The 19,107-nt window shown below is 38.7% G+C and overlaps 1 protein-coding gene across 1 annotated transcript; it reads right to left on the bottom strand.

The window, feature by feature from the left end:
• Positions 1-1,324: 1,324 nt before the first annotated feature.
• LOC103265344 (membrane-spanning 4-domains subfamily A member 13-like) lies at positions 1,325-18,689 on the bottom strand. The gene is made up of 5 exons (XM_008063027.2): positions 18,558-18,689; positions 13,834-13,890; positions 12,451-12,570; positions 8,462-8,557; positions 1,325-1,447 (listed from the first exon to the last, which is right to left on the bottom strand). Exons 1-5 carry the CDS (start codon positions 18,684-18,686, stop codon positions 1,325-1,327), a joined length of 525 nt encoding a protein of 174 aa, XP_008061218.2. The 5' UTR covers positions 18,687-18,689.
• Positions 18,690-19,107: the final 418 nt, after the last annotated feature.

Below are 19,107 nucleotides of genomic sequence, written 5' to 3'. Positions count from 1 at the left end.
GGACTACATTTCTTAATAGCCATCTATGAGCTGTAATCATCCCTTTGGCGTCAGCAGAAGCACAGTTCCTTGTGGGACAGCACACCTTTGCTCTGAAGGGAAAGGAGAGACAGGTGATGCTGCAGGCAGGTGCTGATGGGGGGAGTTGTGGAGGAGAGAGCCAGAACGCAGATGGCTCCTGGCTAACGGATGTCAGGAGAGTGGTTTAGGAGCCCACAGCTGAGGGAGCCCAAGTCACAGGCTGAGGATGCAGCAGTGTGGTAGAAGGAGCCCAAGCCCTGGGCCGAGGAATGTGTCCGCATCCTACAGCTGCTGTGACAAGTGGCCACAAACCTAGTGACTTCAAACCACACACTTTTATTATCTTGCTGCTCTGCAGTTCAGAAGTCCAAAATAGACCACTGAGCCAAGCTCAAGGTGTTGGCAGGTCTGCGTTTCTTCTGGGGGCTGCAGGGAAGGATTGGTTTTCTTGCCTCTTCCAGCTTCTAGAAGCTGCTGTGTTCCTTGGCGTCTGACTCCTTCCTCTCTTCACAGCCAGCAGTTACATCACTATAGCCTCTGCTTCTCTAGTCACATCTCCTTCTGTGACTCTGGCCTCCCTGCCTCCCTGTTTCCCTCTTATAGTGGCTCTTGTAATTATATTGGGCCCACCCAGATAATGCAGGATAATCTCCCCATCTCAGGATTCTTAACTTAATCATGACTGCAAAGTGCCCTGCAACCTGGGGTCTTCGGCCTTCCGGACCCTGTCAACGTGAAGGCCTCTGAGGCTGGCTCCTGACACCAAACAATGCTAAAAGGCAAGCAAGGGGAAATAAGAGGGAAGAAAGATGGCAGAAATGTTCAGAATGGAAAGGGACTTTCATGAGGAGAGAAGTCAGAGGAGAACAATAATGGGACTATGGTTTAGAGGCCTTGCTGTTCATCCTTTGATAAAGCAGAAGCTAGTTCAGATAGAATTCAGACTGTGAAAAATACTTTAAATTTGTAGGGACAGAACGCATTTAAAATTTTCCTGTGAATTATACAACGTCACGGTCTAAGTCTTTACAGCCTGTACCCTAGAGATAAGAATAAATATTGTTCATGGTTTCTTACAAAGCTCTGTTATGGAGAGATGGCAGCTATTCAGAGTACCTAGATAATAAATTCTTCCTTGTGAGAATCTCATGTTGAAATAGGGAAAAGTTTTTCCCTTGGAGCCTAGAAAAATGTGTGTGGAGAAATTTCTTAAATACTGAGGAAAAAATTCCAGCTTGTTTGTATTTTATCTTGCACAAAATCTGTGGGCTTCGTAGCAGCTTTTTTTTACACAGAGACATCATTAGGATCTACCATCAGGATTGTCAAAAGAAGGGTTCTCAGTTTCTGGGGAATTTCCAGCAGCGGTCTCAGCTTCCACAGAATCAGTTGCACGATCATCTTCACGTATTTCAGGTTTTTGACACTGGGGGGAAAAAATGAACCTCTTATAAATCACATAATGTTTCTTAAAATTATGCAAGTAATAAATAGATAATTTGTCCTTTTTCTGTCTCATTCCTACCTCAACCTACCCTCTAAACTCCTATTAGGTCATTTGCAACTTTTGATATACTTCCAGACTTTTACAATAAAAATATTCATAGTCTTTTTGAACATAAACTTATGCTAGTCCCCCAAAAGCCAACCTACCCTTTCATGATATTTCCCAAAAATTACCTGTTTCTTCTCTCCAAGGTTATTGTTATTTGACTTTTAGATGAGGTCATCAATCCAATCTCTTTTTTTTTTTTTTTAGTTTCAAAAACTAGCTTGCATCACTCTACACTATAGTCTAGCTTTTGTTTTGCCTGGTTTCAAATCCTATGTGAATGAAATTTTAAAAAGTATGCAGGCTGGGCTCGGTGGCTCAGCCTGTCATCCCAGCACATTGGGAGGCTGAGGCAGAAGGATCACCTGAGCCCAGCAGGTCGACGCTGGGGTGGCTGTGAGTGTGCCACTGCCCTCCAGCCTGGGCAACACAGTGAGACTCCAACTCAAAAAAAAAAGTATGCATTCTTTTGAGTCTGTCTTTTTATACACAACATTGTATTTGTAAGATTCATCCATGTTGTTAAATGTAGGTATAGTTTGTTTTAATTGCCAGGTAGAATTTTACTAGAGCAATACACCTCAATGTATTCACCACTAACTCATTTGTGTTGTTTTCCACTTTGGGGTCATTAGGAATACTACTACCACACACACACACACACACACACACACACACACACACACATACTTTTTTTCCCCTGGAAGTATATCTTGGTTCATATGTGCAAACATTTAAAAAAAATTATTTCAAGCCGGGTTCGGTGGATCAGCCTGTAATCCTGCACCTTTGGGAGGCTGAGGAGAGTGGACTGCCTGAGCCCGCGGGTTCGAGACCCGCCTGGGCAGCGAGACCTCATCTCTACAATAAATAAAAAAAAATCAGCCGGGTGTGGTAGCACATGCCTGTAATTCCGGCTACTTAGAAGGCTGAGGTGGAAGGATCGCCAGAGCCCAGCAGATCAAGGCTGCGGTGGCCGGGAGCAGCCACTGCACTCCAGTCTGGGTGACAAAGTGAGACTCCAACTCAAAAAAAAAAATTATTTCAGTAGCTTTAGGGGGTACATTTTTGGTTACATGGTTGCAGTGTACAACAGGGAAGAAGTCTGGGCTTTACCTGTACCACTTCCACCTGTGTACATTGTTCCTGATAGGAGAGTTTTTGTTCCTCTGCCACTACACCATTCTGGGTCTCCAGTGTCCATTATACCATTCTCTATATGTGCAATTGTTTCTGTTGGTTATATACCACAGACTTAAATTACTGATCATAGGATATGCATAATTTTGAGTGGACAATGCCCCAAAAGTTTTAAAAGTTGCTGCAATAATTGATATCTCAGCTAGGAGTATGAGAAAGATTTATTTTATCCAGGATCTTTGCTATTACTTGGCATTGTCAATATTTTGAAATTTAGTCATTCTGGTAGCCACTTAAAATATCTCATTATAGTTTTAATATCATTGTTATTAAAATAAGTGGCTTTATGTCTGACATTTTGTTATTTGTTTTCTATATGTCCCATGTGTTTTCTGTTCTTCTTTTATATGTTTTAAAATTAAACATAGTTTATGTCTATTATTTTAATTCCTCTGTTGGTTTTTAGCTATAATTTTTAATGTTTTCTTAGCCATTAGGTATACATCTTAATTTATTAAAATCTATTTCACATGAATGCGAATTTAATGTCAGTAAAACACAGCAACTTTGTTCCCAACTAGCTTTATGCCCTCTCCCTTTCTTTGTGCTATTATTGTCATTTATTACTTCTCTATATGCCATATAGCTAATGATGTGGTATTATAATTACTGTTTTTGCAATTTTATCTTTTAAAATTTAAGAAAACAAAGGAGAAAATATATTTCTATTGAGCAGGGATTGGCAAACTATGACACATGGATCAAATCCAGCTGGCTAACACATTTTTGTAAATAAAGCCACATCTGTTCATTTATGTCTTGTCTATGAATGCTTTCATGCTACAAGGTTAAGCAGTTGTGACAGATGGAATTAATCTTACTAAAAATATGACTGTAAATTAAGAAAATTACCTTGGGTTATCTGGATGAGCCCAGAGAAATTTATGCAATCGTTTTTTAGTCAGTTAAGAAAACACAAAATATGTATTTATGCCAATTTTTCTAATCATCTACATAATTACTTTTACTGGTGCTCTTTATTTACTTATGCCTATTTTAGTTTCATCTGCTATCACTTCTTTGCAGTCTAAAGAATTTCATTTAGTGTTGCTTGTGGGGGATTTCAGCTAGCAACACATTCTCTGTCTGCGTATATCTTTATTTCATCTTTGTTTTTGAAGGACAGTTGTAAAGAACAAAAAATTCTTGCTTGGCTGTCCCCTCTCCTCCCGCCCCCAGCACTTTAATATGCCATCCCAACTACCTTCCAGCCTCCACTGTTTTAAATGAGAAGCCAGCAGTTAATCTTATGGTGGCTCCCTTGTATATGAAGAGTCATTTTCTTCTTGCTGCTTTCAAGATTTTCTCCTTTTTGTTTTTTTCAACTTGATGTGCAGGTGTCTAGAAGTGGATCCCTTTGTGTTTATTATACTTGAAGATTGAGTTTTTTGGATGTATTGAAAAATATTTTTCATCATATTAGGGAAACTTTTGGCCATTATCTCTTCATTTTTTTAACCCAGTCCTACCCACTTTTTTTTTTTTTTTTTGAGTTGGAGTCTCACTCTGTCACCCAGGCTGAATTGCAGTGGTATGCTCATGGCCACCGCAGCCTCGACCTGCTGGGCCCGGTGATCCTTTTGCCTCAGCCTTCCAAGTAGCTGGAATTACAGGCATGCACCATCATGCCCAGTTAATTTTTTGATTTATTTGTAGAGATGAGGTCTGGCCAAGCTGCCCAGGCTGGTCTCAAACCCATGGACTCAAGCAATCCACTCACCCTGGCCTCCCAAAGTGCTGGGATTATAAGCCTGAGTCATCCTGCCTGGCCCTACCCACTTTTATGGGATTCTCATTGTACATTTGTTGGTGTCTCAAAGGTTTTGAGATTTTGTTCAATTTTCTTCTTTTTTCCTGTTCTTTGGATTGGGTGCTATCTTTATGTTTGCTGATTTTGTTCAATTTTCTTCTTTTTTCCTGTTCTTTGGATTGGGTGCTATCTTTATGTTTGCTGATTTTGTGTTTTGCCAGCTAAAATCTTCTCTTGAGCTGCTCTAGTGAGTTTTTCATTTCAGTTACTGTATTATTAAACTCGAGAATTTCCATTTTTAGAGATACTTTCTGTCTCATTTATTAATATTCTTATTTGATGAGTCATGGATGTTATCCTTTAATATTTCAGACATATTTACTTTGGTTCTTTAGTTTTTATTTATTTTTGAGTTGGAGTCTCACTCCATCGCCCAGGCACACTCACGGCCACTGCAGCCTTGACCTGCTGGGCTCAGGCAATCCTTCTGCCTCAGCTTTCCAAGTAGCCAGAACTACAGGCACACGCTACCATGCCTGGCTAATTTTTTTGATTTACTGTAGAGACAAGGTCTCGTCAAGTTGCCGAGGTGGGTCTCGAACTCGTGAGCTCAGGCAATCCACTCACCTTGGCCTCCCAAAGTGCTGGGATGACAGGCTGAGCCACCGAGCCCAGCCCACTTTGGGTCTTCAGAGTCTTTGTTAAGTCCAACATGTGTCCTCCCCCCAAGATACTGTATTTATTGAGTGCTCTTTTCAAGTATAGGGATCACTATTTCCTGTATTTCACATATCCTTTTTGCTTGAAACTGGACATTTTAGATAATATAGTGTAGCAATTTTAGATTCTGATTTCCTCATTTCCCAGGAGTGGTGGTTATTGCTGTCTTTTTAGTGACTTGCCTGCATTGTGTAGAGTCTGTTTCTCCTGCAGTGCATGGATTCTGATATACCTACTCACTTTATTCATTATTTTATTCTTGCTTTTATCTTTAAGTCTGGCTTTCTAGTGTTCTCCCCTGGGTCAGCATAAGTGGTCAGGCAATGATTGGTCAGAAATTGTGCTTAAGCATCTTGTTATGGTCCAAACTATGTTCCATAAAACTTGTATGTTAAAGTCCTGAGCCCAGGGGTTCAAGATTAGCTTGGGCCACTTGGTGAGACCTTGTCTCTACAGTAAATCAAAAAATTAGCTGGGAGTGGTGGCACACGCCTATGATTCTAGCTACTTGAAAGGCTGAGGCAGAAGGATCGCCTGAGCCCAGCAGGTCGAGGCTGTGGTGGCCGTGAGCATGCCACTGCACTTCAGCCTGGGTGACAGTGAGACTCCAGATTAAAAAAAGATAAAAAAGTCTGAATGCCCAATATCTCGGAATATGACAATATTTTGAGATGAGGTCTTTAAAGTAGTAATACATTATATAATAAAGAAATTAGGATGGGCTCTAATCCAATATGACTGATGACCTTATAAGAGATGAGGACACAGAGACATAAAGAGAGAAGACCATGTGAAAGACAGGGAGAAGAGAGCCATCTGAAAACCAAAGAGAACAGTCTCAGAAGAAACTACACTTACCAACATCTTGATCTTGAACTGCTGGCCTCTAGACTTGTGAGAAATCTGTTCTTTAAACCACATAGTCTGTGGTGCTTTGTTATGACAGCCCTAGTTGAGTGTTAAGACACTTTGAGCCAGCTGGACTTCTACCCTTTCCCAAGAAATGAGTGTAGCTTGAGCAATATATTCAAACTTTAGGCCATTTATGAGCCTGCCCCAGCTTTTACTTTATTTTGCAAGGCTTCTTATTCAGTCGAGGGCTCACAGGGCCTTTTCCAGTCTCCTTAGCATGCGTATAGCTTTGCACATGTTTATATTCTGCCATATCATAGGAGATAAGTAGGATGTTATTAAGGCCCACTATGGCTGTCTTGCTCTTTGAATCCGTCTACTGAGTTTCTCATTGATTGCCAGTCATTGTCAGGTCCCAACAAGTAGTGATCTTAGTCAGGCTAGGAATGACGTCGGCCTTACCTGCTTGCTTGGCACTGAGATCACTGTTGTTTTAATAATACCCCTGGTCGTGGAGTTTTTTGTGCTCTGCTCCAAATAAAACTAGCTTTCTCAAGCAGTGAGGTTGCTGGTCTCCACAGTCCAACTCACCGAGGTAAACTGCATAATGGCACCTGAGAGTAGGGTAGGAGAACTGGGATTGGCCCTAAGCTCACCTAAGCAGTAGACATCCACTGTTCTTGCGAGGTTCAAGGTTCAGTAGATTTTTTTAGATAAACCCTTCTTGATTTGTTGTATGCTTTAGTCAACATCCTGAATTTTTAGGAGGTTGTTTATTGACTATTTTGTTCAGTTTTAGAATATCTTTTTAAGGGAGGAGTTGCCATGTCCTTACTCAGCCATTTGGGAAGTCCTACTCAAAACCTTTTTCTATGTAGCCTCACAGTTGCTTCTGTATTTCAGTTCATTGCTATTCAGAGTAGTCCTCCTTGACCATCCTATGTGAAATAATCTTTGCCTCATCTCCTTACTCCATTTGATTTTTACTTCATAACCTTTTTCATTTCTTGACATCATTTTATATATTTACTTATTGATTGTCTTTCTCCCCCATTGGAATGCAAACTTTCTGATGGAAGGGACACTGTCTAGCTAATGACTGCATCCTTAGTGCCTGTTTACAATGTCCAGCAAACAGTTCATCCTCCATAAATTTTGAGAGAGAATGAATGAATGTTAGGAACATAATCTTTTTAAGCTTGTGAGAAAATGATCATGCTCATAAACTTTTATGGTTCTGTAAGTTGTTATAGCATTTTGGGATATTATTAAACTTGATTCTGCAGTTACACTTCTGGGAATTGACTACCTATAGAAATAGTGATCTTGCCTGCAAAAATATTTGTATTGGAATTTTCATTGCATCATTTATAATTTAGAAAAAACTAGAAGCAGAGCTAAATATGCAGGGAATGCTAAATACTAAGAAAAACAATGAAACTATTATTACTTTTTTAAAGACGTGTGGTAAAATTCAGGGTTAGGTATACAAATGTTCATTATGCAACTACCCTTTTTGATGAGATGTGCGCCTCCCACCCCTGGTAGTTTCCCTCAACTGCCAATCTCACTCCCTCTCCCCTAGCAGTTTCCCACTACTGCCAATCCCTTCTTTATAGTATTATGATAATTGTTCAAGGTTTGCTTATGAGTAAGAATGTATGGTATTCTGTTCTTTGCTTCTGTGACAGATCACTGAGGAGGATAGACTCTAAATCCATCCAAGTTGCTGCAAGGTTCATATGTTTGTCCTTCTTTATGGCTGCATAATATTCCCTTGTGTATACGAACCACATTTGTTTTATCCAGTCCAGCTTCGATGGGCAGCATGGTTGGTTCCGTGTTTTTGCTATTGTGAATAGAGCTGCAACAAACATATGTGTGGAGGTATCTTTGCTGTAGAACGATTTGAGTTCCTCTGGGTATATTCCCAATAGAGGAATTGCTAGGTCATCTGGAAGGTCAATTTCTAGTTAAAAGGCATTGTTTAGATATGTTTTGTAATGGAAAGCTGTTTATGATAGTTGCAAGAAATGCATATGACAAAACAATGTGAATATGATTACACAATTAGTAAAAAAAACCTTTTTTTGGTATAGATTTGGATAGGTAGGTATGATGAGGACTGTATTAAGGAAATACTTTTTGCTCTATAATGTTTTTACTTTGAAATTCATAGTTTCACGTTTTACTTTTGTAATTTTATGTTTTTCTACTTATAAAATAAAAAAGTAAAGGAAATATCATCAGACATTCCATTTTTGTTAGTTCTAAACATATTGTATCAGTGCACTTTGTCTCCTCATGGACCGTGCTTACTAGAAATCAACATCTCTTCATTTGTCAGAGAGTAGGTAAACACTTACCAAATGCACACAGCAACATATTGAGTATGCGAATGCCACAGAAAATTCCAGGGGGTAAAAGATCATTAAAATCCGTGAAACTTCCCTCCCAAGTTTCTGTAACCAAAAGACAGGGAGAAATCTTGCATTGTTATCTTTATTGAGTACAAACATGCTCATGGGCCGCTAGTACCTATAATCCCAGCACTTTGGGAGGCCGAAGTGAGAGGATTGCCCATGGGTTTGAGACCATCCCTGGCAACTTGGTGAGACCTCATCTCTGCAATAAATCAAAAAATTAGCCAGGCGTGGTGGTGCGTGCCTATGATTCCAGCTCCTTGGAAGGCTGAAGCGGAAGGATCGCCTGACCCCAGCACTGCACTCCAGCCTGGGCGACAGAGTGAGACTCTGACTCAAAACAAACAAACAAACGAAAACATGCTCATGGAGGGAACTCCTAGAACAAGAGACAGGGAAAAGAGGAAATCCAGGATAAAGAAACCTCTCACCATGAGATTTCCCTGGGCATTTCCACTCCTTTGCCTTCTCTTGCACCTTTCCAGGCTTTCATTCTCCAACTCATCATATGTGGCTTCCATCCTTGATCTTCATCACCCAGTATTCCTGTCTCCCTTTTGACATCCTTTTATTCTTATTAATGTCCTTATGACAGAGTCCCTGGCACAGCACACCCTCTGAACTCCTCAGTCAGTAAGATTTGACTCTTTCGTCTCTAATAATAAGATGACTACCATGAGATTTATCAAGTGATCCTCTTCTATTGAAACAACTATTATTAATGACTTAAATCCATATGTAGTGATAAAAATCTCACATAGATACTTCTGTAATATCATATACACAATTAGTGAATTCAAAGGATGTTTCACTTGGAAGCATAAGGTGATTTTGATTGCTGAAATAAATAAAATAAAACAGACTGTCTTCTGTTGCTACCGGAAATATATTTTCAACTACATATCTGATTGGTTAGTTGTGTGAATGATATTGGTGCTCATCTTGAAAATGTAGGTTTTGTGCTGGTTGTGGAAAGACAAGAATGATATTTAGATCTAGGAAGAATGACAACATAATTCTCCTTTCTTCATTCCCTTCTCTTTCTCCTCTTCCTTCTTTGTTGGATTTATTTAATATCTTTTAAACTGTTAGGTGGTGGGAATCAGATGAGAGGAATGCAATGATACATAAAACTTCCTGATTTCTCGTTTGTATTCAAGTAGAAGAGTCAGAAAGGTGACATAAGGTTAACATATGAAAAGGTTGAATATGTCAAAGTGGACAAAAACTTGTTTAATACTTCTCGGGGACAGGAAGGTCACCCTAAGCCACTGATCTCTGGAACGTCTTCGTAAAGAGGTAGGACTTTTAAAATAAGGAAAGGCCTGAGAAAAATGTAGGGGAACAGCAGCATTCTAGGTTACTTTAAATTTTTATTTACTTGTTTCTTTGAAAGCTATCTTGCTTCAGAAAGAATTTAATAGCATAAATTAAAAGTGTGACAAAATAATCTTATAATGGAGACATAAAGTTGAACCAATAATAAAGTTACAATGTGTATCGTAACAACCTACAGTTTTATAATGTGAGAAAAAAACTGACCATGTGAAATATAACATGTTTTAAGAAAATGATAAAATAAGTTTTAGCTGCAGTGCTCAATTATGTATGATATAAACAGGAAGATGAGGAAAAGATGTAGAGGATGTGAAATATCAAGGTATAGAATTCTGATTTAATTTTCTTGGTAGAAACACACAATCATAACATTTTAGCTAGAAAGAACTTGTGACCTTTTAGTTGGCAAGACTATGGAAAGTCATTTTGTCCATGTTTCTTAATTTTTACAGGTTAGTGTTAGTTTAAAACTCTTCTCCTGGAAGTGGAAAAGGGTCTGCCAGAGAAGCTCAGATAGGAAAACAAGAAAAAGACAGAGACAGTGACTGAGTTCCTGTTACATAATGTAAGTTAGCTTCTAGACCCAACTTAAGTCAATAAGTCCCCTTTTTTGCTTGTCAATTTAATTTGTATTTTCTGTCACTTAAAACCAAGAGAACCCTAATTAATAAAAGTTTAAATAAAGAATAAGCAATATTTGGTCATTAGAAAAACAGTAGAACGAGAAGGGTGAAGTATTATGCCAAGATCTTGAGTGTAAGAGACCGAAACAGGAGAGTCATGCAGTATAGTACTTTTGAGAAGGTAAATAATTTACATTTTGTACCTGTTGAGTTTGAGATGATAATGATAGAAACATATGCTAGGGGAAAAGTCAAGCTAACCATTAAAACAACAGGCCAGGAGTTTGGAAGAAAGAACAGAGGAGTCACCTAACAGGCATGTATTAACATTTTCTCTGTTTTACGCATAAAAAAGCCTAAGGAACAGGAAAGTCAGGAAACTTTTCCAAAGGGTTACACAGTTGGTGAGTATTGAGGATAGTATTTAAATTAATGCACTCTGATTCTGGAGTCTATACTATTTCTCATTTTGCTACATGAGGAGCATATTTCAGATGCCTGTATCTTTGGGGATAGCTGAACCTATCTGGGAACACTGATAATTTGATGAGTTTGTGGATGTAGCCAAGCCTTTTGTTTACATTAGAAAAGTTGGCATATAAAAACCTGGAAAACATTAGCTGCCTTATTAAATGTGGGTATATAATTCTATAATGCCACTAGGAAAGGATGGTGGCTTAGAGATATAAGTCTAATATACAAACTCATTTTGCGTAACTTATCACAGTAAACAATGTTGAGATCTGTGGTTCTGGGAGATTGTGAAACTAATCAGTAATACTGAGTTCAAATCAGGCAAATACACTCTACAGTGGTTTGTAGTACTGATTGCAAAAGACAGGCCTTGGTCATCACGCCATATTATCTTTCACTGATGATTAAAAATTTATGAATAAGAATAGTGACAACTTGAAACAATTATGCACCTAATAGCTTAAGTCCTGCCTCTATGTTCCCTGCCTCAAAAGTAGAACTGAAGACTTCTAGATTGAATGCTCAGGGCAACTGGAAAATTTTCTTACAATTTATAGAGGAAATCTGGTCCATGTTTATTTAAATCATCATTCGTTACACATATCTATTTTGGGGTATTATTGTACTTTCTGTCATTGTCTCACTGCCCTCTAGGCTTTGGCTCTTCATGCTTGGATTCTTTCCACTGATGGTCCCCTTTATAACATATTGCAGGTATGAAGAGGAAGTGTGTAGGGGATGAGCAGGAAGTCTATCCCTTAGCTACGAATGTCTACTCGTTATTGTAATTGCTATTTGTTTTATTCTGTTGGTCGAACAAGGAAGAGCTCCACTCCAAGCTGTCCTCATTTTGAATGCTAGATTTTTATAAATATCATTACTAAAGTCTTTTGCAGCACTAATATCCTATGATTCTGAGTTTAAAGCCAATACAATTAAAATAAATCTATTGTGTTTTGAGTAAAGATATTCACATTTCCCAAAGAACTAAGTAGAAGCTAGATAGGTTTATATAAATTTGGCTTTTGTGAACTTAAAGCAAAATTCAAGTAAGATGCAAAGACAGACTGTGTATGAAAAGTTCTATGTTAAACCAGAAATTACTAAGTGTCTGTAATTTGAATTTTATGTTTCAATAGCAGAATTGTCTCACTGATTTATGGAATTTTTTTTTTTTTTTTTTGGTCCAGGATGATATTTTTCTTGTATTGAGAGAATCATTAAAGCTCTGTGCCTAATGCATAGACACTTGTCACTGAAGCTTTCAAATTCTTTATTTCAGCAAGTCAAGAATTCAAACATTCTATTAATATTTACCAAAAACAACATTTTAGAATTACTTTTGAATTAAAAATTTTCAACTAGAAGGCCACTACTAAATCAAAGAATGTCATGAGGACCAATAAAAGCCTGCCTCATCTTATCTCCTATGTCTTCAAAACAGTTGAAAAGAATATTTTTCAAAACTAAGATGTTCCCATAGAATTGGCCACTTACCGCTTGTCCATAATTCCTATAGGACACAGACTTAAAAGTAGACAACTCAATTACTGTTAGACATAGTGCAATTATTGCAATAATTATACAGAGAATGTTCAGGCTCAAAGAAGATACCACCTGAAAAGGAGACACAAGGTAAATTTACTATATTCAGAATCACCATTTTGGTTAAGCAGCTTGTATTGCTGAAAAAAAAAGTCATCTAGTTAAGACTTTGATCTAGTTTCTAAAGCTTTAGAAGGGTTTAGATGCTTGTTATTAGTGTAAAATATTTTTCTGGTTTACATGAAACTCAGTTAACCTGGAGAAAACATTAAAATCATCAGACCAATAATCATCAAACTTCCACCTGGGCTTAAACATATTGTATTCTACAACGTTTTGAGTCAGTTAGAAGAAAGCCTACAAGATATGACTTTAACAAAAGGCATTCCACTGTAAGAAAACAAAAGTAAAAAAAAGATAGAAAATGACTGCTTATAGAAATACAAACAAATATGAATTAATACATTTTAATCCTGGGTTTTCATTACCTAAGGAAATCTATCAAAATCTTTGGACATCGGTTTTTTAATCTGTAAAATTATGAAATCAGACTAATTAGTTCCTCACATATTGTGGGCTCTAGGATTCTAAGGTGTTCTTCCCAATATAATTCCATTTATATCATATTTGGATCTTTTCTGTTTTTTTTGAGTTGAAGTCTCACTCTGTCGCCCAGACTGGAGTGCAGTGGCCGCTCCCAGCCACTGCAACCTCGCCTGCTGGGCTCGGGTGATCCTTCCACCTCAGCCTTCCAAGTAGCCAGAATTACAGGCATGCACTACCACGCCTGGCTGATTTGATTTATTGTAGAGATGAGGTCTCGCCAAGTTACCCAGGCGGGTCTCAAACCCGCGGGCTCAGGCAATCCATTCACCTCAGCCTCCCAAAGCACGGTATTACAAGCTGAGCCACGGAGCCCGGCTGTATTTGGATCTTTATTATGGACAAATCTCCTACTTTGCTACCAGAGACAATCCTGTTTCCAAACTGGATAGTTCAGTAAATGAACTTTACAGCAGTATAACGTCTATATATAAAGTCATTAGGTCCTACTAAATTTTTTTTCATCAGAAGGTTTATACAAACAACAAACAACAGCAAACAACACAAAACTATATTTAGAAACCTTTATATAAGGTAATCATAATTTTAACTAATCCAGCATATTTGTGTACATTAAACTATGTGCTTCCAGATTTATACTTAATTCTTTCATTTATTTTACAGGTAGGGTAAATTCCTTTATTGTTTATACACTCACCATCTTACATGAAAACCTAACGTTTAGCTTTGTGACAAGTGATTTCAAGAGATACCCTAAGCATTTCAGCTTACCAGGGATTGAGTTGGAGTCTTTGTTGCTTTTATGATGAAGGCTCCTGAAATGATAAACTGGATATAAAAACATATATTTATTAATACTCATGGATAATGCTTGCCAAGGGGAATGCATTTTTAACAACTCTCTTATAAGTGAATTACTTTTAGAATACTAAGAGTAACAAAATACAAAAACTTTTTAGTAGAAGTGGCCAAGACAAGTTTCCATTAGGCAGTAATGAATTAAAAGGTAACAACAGTAGGGTAACTCATAACAGAAATATAGAGGGTGGTGTATGCCAAAGATAGCCTGAGCAGTCCTGAACAAGGAACCAGGTTTACTTATATATGTGTGTGAGCTACTCCATGTATGAGGTCTGACAATTAAGTGCGAACTCATCCTGGAAAAAGTGCTCCATACCTCATTGATGAATTTCACTATGGTCCCCTTCGAAGTCCTCCCCTTGGGAAGCTATGCCAGTGCCTAGTCCACCTGTTAAAACAATCTTGGAACTCTTTTTCTGGAATGGCCATCAGAGGTGTTGTCGTATTACCCTTGATGTCCTGAATGTCATCAAAATGTCTTTCTTTCAATTCTCCTTTATCTTTGGGTAAAGAAAAAAGTCACTGGGGGCCTGATCAGGTGACTGGGGAGGGTGTCCTAATACAGTTACTTGTTTACTGGCTAAAAACTCCCTCACAGACAGTGCTGAGTGAGCTGGTGCATTGTCGTGATGCAGGAGCTCCTTTGGGACCACTTGTGCACACACTTTCCTCATGCTGACGTTTTCAGTTGAGATTTTCCTGTTTATCTGTCAATGACTATTTGGACTGTTATGCTTCTCACAGTCAGTCAACAATTTCAACGCACAACTCGATAAATGTTTGCAATGTTTTCATCAGTTCTACTTGTTCCTGGTTGTCCTGACCTCTCTTCATCAGGGATACTTTCTCTCCCCTCAGAAATTTAATGGATTAAATGTATACTCCTGTTTTCTTCATGGGATTACCCCCATAACTTGGACTCACATGTCCCTGATTTCACTTCCACTCTTGCCAAGTTTAACAAGAAATCTAATGCCTGCTTGTTCCTCGAATTCAGGCTCCAACATTCTTGCAACAGCATACAAAGACATGCACCAACAATAATGAAGACCATTCAGCAAGACATCGCCACAAATCAACACAAACACAGCTGTGAGACTCTGATACACTAAGGTCAGGAAAACTTGCCAGGTTGTGTGTACAGCACAGCCAACCTAAGCGCAAGGTGGCAAGTTCGTGAACTTAATTGTCACACCCCAGATAACTCTTTTGATTATTATTTCTAATGCTATCCTTTCTGATAAGATGGTGCCATTGATTATAATTACTGTGTACATACCCAGATATGGAAAAAGTGATTCAAGGTGTATTCCACATTGATCATAAAAAATAATAGTCTCATTTATCTGAGACCACAGTTGTCATTAAGGCAATGGCAGCTATTTATGCTGTTGCCTTTGTTTTTTTTAAACAGTTTTCATCATTTCATGTCAGGAAGCCTGCTTCCAAGAGGTGTAATGCTATGCCAAATTGCTTGAAGGTAGGCTGTACAATTCCCTTGAGATAGTCCTTGTCTTATCTCTCTTAGTGATAAGACAGTAAGGAACCAAGTCAAAGGCACATTTTTGTCATGCTGCATCCTTATGCAGGAAGGTCAAACCTGAAGCTTATAAACTCTGCAAGGCTAACTTTAGATCTACACCTTCATCACATCATTCTCTAACAAAAACTAAGATTACTAAGAAGGTACATAGGAAGGTAAGAACTAGCTCAGAAGATAAAGTGGAAATACTAACATCTTGTGAATTTTGATCCAGAGTGCTATTAAGATTATCTCTGACTCGACTGTCATGCACTTTGCAAAATGCTTTTCAAAGTTTATACCTCAACAAGAAAAGTTTGCACTGGATTACATTTAATTGAAATTTTAGATACATTATCCTAGAAGGTAAGAATGCTATTTTTATAACAAGGGACATGCATCGTTTTTCTGGGTTTTATCTGAAAATTCACTATTTTTCTCCTATTTTTCCGAAGGCAATGCTTTGACACCTGTGAACCAGTATATCATTTAGCATTTATCAGTTATTAGCTAGTATATCATTTATGAGCCATGCATCATTTAGGATCTACATATCAGGGTTTTGAGGGAAAAGTCAATATTTTTCTCCCATCTTGGAAAACCAAGGCAGTCCTTTAATTTAGGAGCCCATGCCTGTGTACAGGCAGGGGATCGCCTCAAGATCACTGATCCTCTAGTGATACTTGCCCTCTCGAATGGCAGCCATCTTGTCTCCTATCAGTCTCATTCCATATGTTCTAAGCATGAGGTAAGTGGTTTCCTTGCCCCTTATTTCTACTTCCAATCATTCTTTCTCCTCCACCTTTGAATCAGATGTCATCAGATTCTAACATCCACCATCCTTCTTTGTTGAAGTCATCTGTTGACCCCTTAGTCATTCCTCTTTCCAGATGCTTTTAATGCTTGTCTCTCTCTCTCTCTCTCCAACACCACTTAATCTTCAGGGAGTTAAATATATACAGAGACATATGATCCTTCAAATATCCTAGGCTTGTGGTTCTTGAATTTCTCTCCTCCAATCCCTCACTTCAAACCATCTGTGGCACTCACTTCCATATTCACTCTTTTGCCCTTGTTATACCTTTCAAATCTCAATTTTGAGTATACCATCCTGACCACCACCTGGTATCTTTCTAGTTCATGCCCTCTAGTATTAAAATTCTAACCATGCTTTCACCCCACCTGGATCTGTAATTCAAGATCCTCACCTCCCTGACCTCTCTCACAAAACTAATTCTATAGTTAACCATTATAACTGCTCCCTTATATCCATTCTCAACTCCTTTGTACCTTTCTTGTTTCACTGCAGTTGCATGATTAAACCAAAATCTTCATGGAATGTTCTCTTCCTCCTGCATGCCTGCACCCGTGCAGCTGAACATGGCCTGAGATGCACAACCCATTTCAGGATACAATCATGTTCCTAAACCCCAAGTGTGCCCTTCATGCTGCATGAAAATCAAATGACTTTTCCATAATCCATGCACTGTCTCACTTTTCCTAGGTGACTACTTCACATCCTCTCCTGTCTCCTCAAAAAACCAATGCACTTGCCCATCCTCATTATCAGCTCATGATTTGGTTTCCAAATTCATGGAGATATCTGAAGCTATTGAAAGAAAAAATTCCATAAGCTATCAACATCCTGCCAGAACCTGTCCTTTTTCTGACTCTGCCTTTCCCTCCTAGTTCCCGATCTTGACGCTATTCATAGTAAGGCTGGATAATTCTTTGCTGTGAGAGGTTGTCCTGGGGATTATAGGCAATTTTGCAGCACCAATGTCCTCTGCCTTTGAGATTTACACCCCAGCTGAGAAAACTCAGAATAGCCACAAAAATGGTGACATGTCCTCTGAGGGGCAAAATCACCTCTAGGTGAGAACCACTGCCAGGGATGAACTGTCCATGCTTCCAGCTTTTGTGCACTAAACTTCATCATCTCTTGCTTACATAAATACTTGATTCCAAAACCCACCTCCATTTACTCATATCATCAATTTTTTTTCTTCTGGCTTAGCCCTTGAAACAAAAGATATGGTACTATTTCTTTCGATGCACAGAAACCAAGAAGCAAACCCTCTCTTGACCCAAATTTCCCTAGCAGTCATCCCATTTCTCAATACCTCATTACTGCAAAATCCTTAAAGGCGTTGTCTGTATTTGCTACCTCTAATTTCTCTCTTCCGATGATTTTTTAACCAGCTCCAATTGGGCTTTTGCCTCATCATTCCACTGAAAATACTGGTTTCCATATTGCTAAATCCAGCCACCCATTCTTTACCCTCCTCTGATTTGACAGAACAACAAAATATATAGTTGACCTTTCCCCATTTCCTGCAACCATTTCTTCACCTGGCTTCCAGGGGGGCCACACTCTCCAGGCTTTCACCCTACCTAATGGCTGTCTGGAAACCATGGAAGAGTGTCAGTAATGGTAAACTGAGGAAGTGAGTATTGACTCATTGGATGAGGAGGCTAAAGTGAAGACTGAACATGAAAGTTAATCGTGCTAATGGATATTAGAGTTAACATCCTTCGCCTTTCACACAAAAAGGGACAATCTACCTATGGCTGTCACTGTGTACTCACTCCTGAATCCACAGCTCTTGAAGGAGCACTTGTAAATTAAAGGTGCTCAATACACATTTGTTGAAAGAAGGAATTTGACTTCAAATAAATTAACATAGCCGGGCTCAGTGGCTCAGCCTGTAATCTCACGCCTTGGGAGGCTGAGGTGAGTGGATTGCCTGAACCTGCGGGTTCAAGACCCACCTGGGCAACTTGGTGAGACCTCATCTCTACAATAAATCAAAAAATTAGCCGGGCGTGGTAGCGTACGCCTGTAGTTCCAGCTACTTGGAAGGCTGAGTCGAAAGGATCGCTGGAGCCCAGCAGGTCGAGGCTGTGGTGGCTGGGAGCGGCCACTGCACTCCAGTCTGGGCGACAGAGTGAGACTTCAACTCAAAAATAAAAATAAATAAATAAATTACCAGGATGGGATTTGGCTACATCATTCTCCCAAAAATCTTTAGAAACTGTTCCTTACCTTCTACATTTGGCATGACTATTATTTAACTGAATGGTTAAATCAATATATTTGTATTCTACTCACAACAATTCCCCATGATGTACATCCTGTTTTGTAAGTTAAAGGTTCATATGTTCCAAAGACTCCTTTAATTTGTCCTGTATACAGGGTCAGCAGTAAATACCACATGAAAACACTAAAGATACCAATCATAATCTGGACAACCTGTGAGAAGAGAACACTATTAGTACTGAGATAAAGTAACAGAAAACACAATTACAGGAAGTGTTTACTATAAAGAAAATTTAACACTTTTACATAAATGAAAGTGAAATAGAAATGGACTTAACAATGTATTTCCAGGATTGATTAGCCTAGAAAGAAGGACCAAACAAGTAGAGACTGGGATCTACCAAACTGAAATCAGCCATCCTTAGAGCAACAGACTGTTCCATAATCGTAGTTGTGGCCAGTTTTCCTATAAGAAAGTTAACAATTTAATTCTACCACTGGCTATCCTCCCTTCCTACCAAGTAATGTTATGAGAAAGGAATACTGTGGGTATATCAGAGGAAATGTAGTTACTAATCTACTTGGATTCAAGAAGCCATATAGCCAAGATTTTCTCTCATAT

This window comes from Carlito syrichta, unplaced genomic scaffold (genome assembly GCF_000164805.1).
Source record: "Carlito syrichta isolate Samal-C Ts95f unplaced genomic scaffold, Tarsius_syrichta-2.0.1 Scaffold306469, whole genome shotgun sequence".
In the NCBI taxonomy this organism is placed as follows: domain Eukaryota; kingdom Metazoa; phylum Chordata; class Mammalia; order Primates; family Tarsiidae; genus Carlito; species Carlito syrichta.
The sequence above is the reverse complement of the archived record's forward strand: the minus strand, read 5'-3'. Positions and strand labels throughout refer to the sequence as shown.